General features: G+C 40.2%; 1 protein-coding gene across 1 annotated transcript in view; it reads left to right on the top strand.

The window, feature by feature from the left end:
• The first annotated feature begins 432 nt into the window (after positions 1 to 432).
• sdk2a (sidekick cell adhesion molecule 2a) overlaps positions 433 to 9,369 on the top strand; it is a 161,938-nt gene continuing 153,001 nt past the window's right edge. The window contains 1 exon segment of the mRNA XM_058771584.1: positions 433 to 689. Coding sequence (XP_058627567.1) covers positions 548 to 689 — 142 coding nt within the window. The 5' untranslated portion in view covers positions 433 to 547.

The raw sequence follows: 9,369 nt of genomic DNA, 5'->3' as shown, positions 1-9,369 counted from the left end.
TCATACATTGTTGCTCGCAGTACTGAAAGGACACGGACACTGCATTTTTGAGGGAATACATCCAAGATACCGGACGGAATATTTCCTCATCGAGACTCACTTCTTCAGCCCTTACTTCCCCCTCCCAGCAGTGGCTGTGTCTTTTTTTTAAAGAGCATCCACTTTGAGAGATGCTTCATGACGCGCTGGGATGCAGCGGAATCGTTCCTTTGAACGCAAATGATTGAAATCATCTGGACCCAGTTCAGAAAGGTTTCTGAGATTAAACAATTCTTATTGCCTAACTTTTTTTTTGTAAATACATCTGAATAAATAATCTGAAATAATTAATTAAAGGAAGAAAAAAAAAAAAAGATTGTCATGTGAAGTCGTGCTGTTTATGCAGTTCTTAAACTTTGCTTCTTCGGACTTTGCAGCAGTTTATTGGTGCCTGACGCGTACAGACTGATTTATAGACTCCTCCTTATTAAGCGCTGGTTTTGGACGCACGGGAGCGACGCGCTCAGTGTCTCGCATCGCTTTGGGGAAACCGGGACTACGGCGCAACATGTATCCAGCGCGGCGCGGGCGAACGCGTGCTGCGGACTCACAGACGTGTCGGAGCATCATGTCAAGGCGTGCGTTAATTCTGAAGTGGAGCGCCGGATGGATTCTGATGTTTTCATTCATCACTAACACTTGGGCGCAAGGTAAGCGTCTCCGATCTTATTGTGGCCCCTGAGACTAAGAGCTCGCGAGTCAGTGATGTGTGGGATTTATGGAAAGAATCCTTACTGAATGCTAATGGAATTCCAGACATAATTTGGAACCAATTCTAACGGGATCAAACATGAATCCTGTTAGAATTAAAATGAGCATACCGGTTCAGCTGAAATCTCCAGATTGTTTTCACGATTTCAACTTATCCAGATATTAAGGTCACTTCAAAATGATAATAGCAATACTATACGTAGTCCTTTGAGAATAAAGCATTCATTATTTAACAGTGAATTTTGTAGTATAATATTTGTTGCTGTGAATTTGTTGGTGATAACCTCAGATGTGGTTGAAGTAATACCCTGTGGTCTCTAGCTATGGCCAGCATGCTCCATCACTTGTAGAACAATCCCATGGGATGGAGAGATCACAGGCACCCAGCATCAATACTGCACATTACAGTTCACTTGTGTTAGTCGCTACTAGACCACACTTACACAATGGGTAAAGTTTGAAAAGAGAGGTCTGTTCAGAGAACAAAAGATCTATCTCAGCTAAATTGTGATCAGATCATAGAAAAATGACATAAATACCAAAATGCAATAATGGATGCAAGCATTTTCAAGCAATGGTGTGTGTCTAGCTGAAAGAAAATTCTATTTAATTCTCATTTCAATTACCATGCTGTCTTGCCCATTTGGTGGGTGGAAATACAATGAATCTACTCATATTTGGCCAATTTGAGATAATTGGCTAAGAGCTGTGTGCTGTTGTCAGATTATAACAGTAATGACCATTCCACCAGGTCAGTTCTTAAAGATCAAAATCTGAGAGCCTTGTGAAAGGATAATGCACATTGTATTTTTGTAATTTGTTTTTTTAGTAAAATAATGAAATAAATACTTACTATATTGATTATTTTGAGTTGTATAAAGTTATTGTGAAAAATTCAGCTTATTATATATATTTATGTATGTATTATATATGTACTGTATGTATTTAAAGAAAAGTAAATGAATATAGTCATGCTCTGGTTTGAAATGACATTTTTGAGCTGAACATCCCTAAAGGGATCCACAATTATAGCAATTAATGATCATAAATAAGCCAAATAAATAAAATAAAGCATATGTGCAAGAGAGACAATATGTTGATTTAAATTGACTTGTTGAGCAACTAAATAAATATATATTGCTAACTAAATAATAATAATAAATATAATTGCACTAATCTGCTATCCATCTCCCAGAGTGGCATACCATCGCTTGTTCGTCCAGTTCGCTCATGAGGGTATTTTACCTTTTGACAAGGTGTTCTGCTCTGTCCACAGGGTGCATTTCTCATCTATTAGCTGCTGTAAAAATGGCCTCGGCATCTGCAGGCAGATGGCTGATATACAGCCCAGTGATCCATCCTGGTTGACAGATCTTAAAGCACTGGCACTGGTGATTCATTCACTGTGAAGAGGCATGGATAGGCTGAGGTGCATCTGATAATTACAATGCCCTAAGCATTGGAGTGCTAAAACCGGCATAATCCTTGAGCATGTCAGCCTTTGAACAGGCCACATTAGGGTATAAACGACCCCCTATCTTATCTAAGAAGCCTTCAGCCGTCCTCTATAATGCATGGCACGGTGTTGCTGACACTTATTAGCATCCTGTCATGGAGCATACACATACTCTAGCATGCTATAGACAAGGTCTGTCCAATGTTTGTTTAGAGCTGTTGAGGGCAGCTTTGTTTTTCCTCATATTGATCAGATCCCTGTTTTCATCCTTAAGTGTACTTTCAATGCCCTTGGACAGCTTTAAGGGAGCTTAGCGGTGACTAAAAGGAAACCCAGCACTTTGGTCAATGGGTAGAAAAAGCTCTCTGAACCCTTTTCACCTCAAGTCTTTCTCTGGAGATCAATTGCTCGGCTCTACTTGAAGCTGCCAGATCTTGCAGCCCCAAATGACCAAATGGGTACCTGTCACAGAGGGTGGCAAGAAGAAGCAGCAACAAGTTGGAAGCTCGTCACTGAGGGTGGCATTAACCACCATCGGGGAGCGACGAGCCTCTGATGCCCAACGTTCCCCCCACGGGGCCTCTGTATTTGTTCTGAAGCTTCCCGCTAATGAGTATCAGCGTGACTGGCACGCAGGGTACGGCAGAATGGGATCAGTCATCCTTGCGGAGGGTGGGGAACATGGAGCATTCCATAAATTAGGAGGGCTCAGAAGCTGAAGAGGCCTCTGGGGAAGTGGAGGTGTCATGTGCTTGTTTTTCCATCCGAAGGCAGAATATGTTTCTCGTGCTGCGTTTAATAGCGATCCAGGCTCTAATTCCACTGGGATACCTGATAGAGTCCGCAAAAAGAGACGGATCCAACAGAGAGACACTTATTTTGCGCTCATTGAAAAGCAGAAACCCCCTTTGTGAGGCTTACCACCTTTGGAGAGTGCTGCCATTAAACCAGTGCACAAATGCCGAAATCTTGAAGAAAAGCACATATATGCCCCAGAACATTGTGTGTGTGTGTGTGTGTGTGTGGACAGTTTATTCCTTGGATTTTCAACTAATCCCGACTGTTGTATCGCATTTTCGAAACAATGTCTTAGTGGCACTTTGTTGCATCATATGACAGCTGTCAGCCATCTTTAAATCTTCTGATTATATTTGATAATCCTCCATGCTTACAAAAATGAATTCGGGTGGAATCCACATCTTTATGCGATTAAAACTGCCTGCTCTGTTGTTTAAGCGGGATAATGTGTGCACGCAGGCATATGTCAAGACGTCAAGCACATTTCATTCATACATGTCAACAGAGTCACGCAAATCTGACCCATTTGCCTTAAAAGCTCCAGGAAATTCGAGCCGCAGTCGCGGTAGTTTAAATTCGCCACCATGCGGATGTTCCCCTCCTTTGTGGGCACCAGTAAAAGCTTGTTCCCATATGAACACATGGGGCTCAAGCGCTGTTTTTGATGTCCCAGATGGGCCATAATGAGCATGGAAGACCGCAGCTCCCTAGATGCCCTGTCATAATTATGCGCCCGTGCACCAGTTGCAGCATATTTATCTGTACGCGCCGTGACACTTATTTAATTAAACGTCTTCGAAGCAAGGTCCCGGCATGGCAACAGATGTCTCGTGAATTTTTGACAAAACGCTCTGCGTTTTCTGCGAGCCCTAGCTGCGACAGCCCCAACGCATGGCCCCCAGGTGAAACAGACTGACAGCCCAGTTCCTGCGATCCCACGCCATCTAACGCGGTAGCTCTTCCTCGTTCCTCGCCACTGCAGTCTGCTGATGTTTATTCATACAGCCAGTAGACTGAGGAATGAATAAATGGCTCAAAATGAGGCATGTCGACCTCTGCAAGGCTCCGTCTGTTTTTTCATTACTGGATGTCAAACTTTGCTTCTTATCAGAGGGGTGGCTCACGTTAATCTGCCTCGAGACCAGACGCGATTGTAGCCTAATATTAGAGAACCTGTAGACTGGCTGTACGGAGCCTGTATCTCGCTCCAGGAGGCTTTTAAACGTACTCGTTCGAGCGGTAAAACTGTTTGTATAGTGCAGAATGGAAGTATAATCAGATAAGTTTAGACTTTAGGGCCCCTGCCTAGTAATTGCAGTGAGCCTGAGGGGGTATGACTGTCAGTGTTTGTGTGAGGCCAACGAGAGTCAGATCTAGCACTGCATCCATGAAATGCAGGCTCCTAATGCAGTCCCCAAGGAGATCCGACTGTTTGCTCTCCGTTCGCTGCGAGTGCTCGAAAGAAGCCGTTTCATTATTCTACCGCAAATGAATGTCTTTTTGTATTACGCTACTGGAATGCCATTGTTATCGGGTTTGATTCTGTCTCAGTAGTCAGATGGTGCAAACGAGGATGAATTCATGAAGCTTTTTTAAATTCTGTGTTAAACCGAATCCTGTGAATATCTACAAACATCATTTGGCTCCGGAATCTCAGGCTGGCTCCAATCAGTAAGGAAGCAGTTTCTGTCAACGACCAGCTGCTGGAAGCTGCTCGCTTGATGATAATAACGAGGACCCTTCAGTTTTGTTATCTCCTGTTCTCTTAATATTGCTACAGTGTTCAGTTTTACTACAACATTATTTATGTCAAAAACACATAAATGTTTCTTCACAGTCGCTACGGCAAAGTGTTAAACTCACGGCTTCAGTATGTATCACATCTATTCATGGCACGGCACTTGAAGGTAGATGCTGGTTGTGTAAGTTGAAGGTTGATGCTGTGTAGTGTTTATACAATAGTCATGAAATACCAGGATTGATCTTCTGAAGTTGATGATGAGTTACTTTTTGTGTTTTTTTCATGCTATTGATAAGACTATCTCTGCATATGTTGTGCTTTGAATGCTAGTCTCATTGGTCTCCATCATAAGGCTTGGTTTACAAGCTAGACTAAACTAGACATGTGTGCAGTGTTTAACTGTGAGAGTCTAAATGTGTATAAGATTAATGAAGTAGGTAAAATTAGTGACCATTGTTGGTAAAATGAGATACTGCACCAAGACTCTAGAAAATTCAATGCTGAATGCTGTAAAAAAAAAAAGACACTAATGTTTCAAAAGGAAAAACCTGGCCTCCTGTCAGACTCTCTGTGTGTGTGCTGCTCGATATTTGCATGAGTGAGCTATTTATTTCTAGTGCACCCATTCAAAACATATTTTCCACTGTTCTCCTCCAAGTCAAATTAATATGAATAATCACAATTTACTTAAGTGCAATGTATGGCAGGCTGATAAATTGTTTGCTGTTGGCACAAAGTTGCCTTTGAACTTGAAATAAAAAAGTGAACAAAACTTTCCAAAAATTATTATATTTTGATCTGGTTTTATTTTGATTGTAAATATACACTCTATATACAAATATGTTTGAATTTTGTACATTGCAGTTTTTTTGTAGTACAGTTACATAACCTTGATATTTCAAAATGTTCAACATTTTTATTATGGGTGTTTAAAATGCTCATGTTTAGTTTGGGGACAAATTTTCACTATTAACTAGCTATGGGGATGGGGTAACACTTTAGTTTCGGGACCATTTGCTTATTAGTATGCATATTACTAGCATATTGGCTGTTTATTAGTACTTATAAAGCAAAAAAATGTATGCCTTATTCTGCATGACCATATTTTAGATCTCTTAATCCTACTACCCCATACCTAAAATGAACAACTACCTTACTAACTACTAAAAGGTTGCAAATTAGGAGTTTATTGAGGCAAAAGTCTTAGTTAATAATGAGGAAACTTGACCATATATGGATTTACACACACACACACACACACACACACACATAGACACCTGAATGTTTGCCGGGCAGGTGCATTGGACATAGAGAGTATTTCAAAGAGTGAAGAACAAATGGCTGATGAAGGTTAATAGGCTGTTTCATTAAACAGTTCTTATTTTTTGCAATTTACTCCAGCATGCAGGATTTTTCTCTCTTCTAGATCATTTTTTTTTAAATGCAGCATGACCTAACTGCAACCAAAATGCAACATTGTGAAATGTTGTTGAAATGTTCCGTGCTTGCTGGGATGCCAGCCACAATATCATTCAATTTGATGTAATATTTAATGGTAACATACAAAACTGACCATGTTTACTTTCTTAACCCTTGTGTTGTGCTGAAAATCCTTTATCTAATTTGGTGTTGTCGGTCAAAAATGACCAGCCTTTTATCCTCTATTTTTGAGTGGAAAAAAACAATATTCAGTGAAAAACAGGTGCATTAGCTCAAGTGATCAATCAGTTCCAAAAGGAAATACAAAATCTGTGATAACTGAAAGAAAGCAAGTCAAAAAGTCTGAAGTATACAGCATAACATGACATTTCTGAGCAATTTGTTGGAGGCTGGTCATGCCATTTTGACTGGGGATATCACAAGTGTATTGAGGTATGAAAAAAAAAAAAATCTTGGAGAAGTTTTTACATTCTTTGTGAACAAAATCAGTAGGTTTTAGTCCAATGCAGAATGCATATTCTGAAATGTGTTTACGTTCTGTGAAATTATCAAAACCGTGTGGGATTAAAAGAACCAATGAACCAATAAAATCAAGCCTAAGTTTTCTCTTTTTGGGATCAGGCTTTGTTCTGTACCTGAGCTCAAATCAATCTACAAACCAAAGAAAGCTGTAATAGAATCTTTACAATTCTGTTTCGCAGGCAGACCATTTGATATTTAAGGTGGGTGGAAACAGAAGCTGAATGCTGTAAGATTGAATGCTTGATGAGAGGGATGTCAATAATGAAATTCCTGCCTTTGGAGGAAACTCATTATTTCAGGGCTAGTTTAAATAAAAGAGCATCAGCGTGAGTGAATTTGGTTTTCATTTTCTGGTTGTTTACTGCAACAGAGAGGGGAAAATGCCAGTGGTATTATAGGCTTAATAAACGTTCTGCATGTGCATTTGCTTCAAGATAATTTGTCAAGAAATTCGGGGCAGATTTTGCACAAGCCAATGTGGAAATGGCTGGTGTGTGTACGTGTGTCCTTATAAAGTCTTTATGTAGCGAAGGTTGCTTCTGAATAGCCACAGTGCACAGTGAGTGTCTTCTGGAGAGACCTTGGCCACTGACATGCTTAGTGTCAAAATTAAATTAGCAAATCTTTCAAAGTGATCTTGACGTGGCAGAATTGCTTTGGAAAGGAGAAAATGTGATTCTGACAAAGTGTCATTTTCCTGCTGCATACAAGCTTGTTTCAAGCCTCTGGGCTGTTCAGTGTAAACATTTAAACAACAGAAAGCTTGACTGAAGGGAAACAGCAGCTAGAAACAAAGCCCTCTACATCTTTTCCCTTATTCAGCGTCATCCTCCTGGGAAACTGGGAGTGCATTCTTGTGTTGTGAATAAAATAGCAAAGTGGCAACACAACCATATGATAGAGACATTGATAGAAAGATTGAAAAGGGGGGGGAGGGAGAGGAAAGCAAAGGAGATGCAAGCCTCGTTTTCTTCTGAAAAGCTCCAGCGCTATGAACCCATTTATGTGCACAAAAGACTGAGCGCTGTTGTTCTGGCTGTACGTGCTCAAAAAAGGTGCTCGATCCAAGCCCGGCCAATCATAACATGGATAATTTTACCCATAAAACAATCTTTTGCTCTTCGTTTTACCCATAAAACAACCTTTTCTCTCGGTAACACAAAAGGTCTCAACACAGAGCTCTGCTGCAAAGCAGTTTGAGTAGTCTTTTACAGATTTCAGGGTTTTCGCCTTAAAGATCCAGTAAATTTGGAGTTTTGTGGCTTTCAGATCTGTCAAGTTTCCAAAACAAACCTTTAGTAGATCCAGTATATGTACTTTAAATTTACACTCTTTCATTGACATGAAAATGAACCAAAGATATAACATTTTAGTGCAATGTTAAATATCTAAGATTATAAATTTAGTCATAATGTGTTGAGAATAATGTTTTATAAGTAATGTTATGGGGCCCTTTTATGAGAAAAAAGCCATGAAGCCAAGAATATAGTTAAAAGATTATGAAAATTAAATAACATCAAATGAACATGTTCTGAGATATTTTGAAATTTGTAATCTTGACACAAAATGTTGTGTGTTGAAATGCACTAAATATCAATGTAAAAACATTGTTACATATACATATATAATTACTTATGATTGCATATATACAGTTAAGATCAATATGAAATATTATACACAAATGTTGAAATTTGGTTTGGTTTTTGTAATAAAGATTCAGTGCATTGACATCTATCTATCTATCCATCCATCCATCCACAGTATGGTTTCTGAAACGTTTTTAGAACAATAAACAGTGATTTTTCTTTTTTTAATTGCTTTAAAGTTTTTATCTGAATGTAAGTATAAATATGAATATCTGTCAGCAAAAGATTCTTTTCACCCCCAGCAAAGATGTATTTCAATGGAGCCCTTTGATATGTCCATAACCCCAATTTGGAGTTTAATCGGATAAGGGTCACTATAAAATGACCTGTTTTGGATCCACAATCTCCTTAAGACCTTCCAATGAGCCATCACCATAAGTGACAGGAAGACATTTCTGAAAGCGTGGCACACCCATCGTGGCTGCGGATGGAAATGTTTCAGATTGTGAAGTTGTCTCCTGTCCCATCAACCCCCTCCTCCCCAGCACTCTTCCCTCCATCCTTTGGCAGTCGGCCTGGACGTTTGCCTGGCTGGGAGCCCCTGGCTGCATCTCAATGCCTTGTGCTGGGTATTGATTAGGACAAACGCTGAGCTCTCCCCACCAGCCCAGACTCAGCGCGTGCGGGAATGTGTGGCTGTTTGATGTCACTTGTGTTTCTCTCTCTTCCTTTCCCTCTTATTTCGCTGTCTTCCATCTCGTCTGCGCTTCTTCAAATGCTAGCGACGTAGCGAGCGGCCCTGCAGCCGTCTCGTGTGCTTGATGTTTCTTTGCATCGCACCTTGCTTGCAAAACAAATTGACTGCTGCTTTGAGGTGGAAACTCACGAGCCCCTGGTGTGTTTCTGAAACTGGTATGTGTGTGTTCATATGTATGCGCGAGTGTTCTTGTACAAGGATGTGGAGAATATATAAATGTTGATTCGCTGTTCGCACTCGCAACAAAAGTTCTTCCGCTCACAGGTTCGGTATTTATCACTTATAGTCAGTCGTGGCATTAAAAAGAGAAAGTTCACCC

The sequence above is a fragment of the Onychostoma macrolepis genome, chromosome 03, assembly GCF_012432095.1.
Source record: "Onychostoma macrolepis isolate SWU-2019 chromosome 03, ASM1243209v1, whole genome shotgun sequence".
NCBI classification, from domain to species: Eukaryota; Metazoa; Chordata; class Actinopteri; order Cypriniformes; family Cyprinidae; genus Onychostoma; species Onychostoma macrolepis.
The sequence above is the reverse complement of the archived record's forward strand: the minus strand, read 5'-3'. Positions and strand labels throughout refer to the sequence as shown.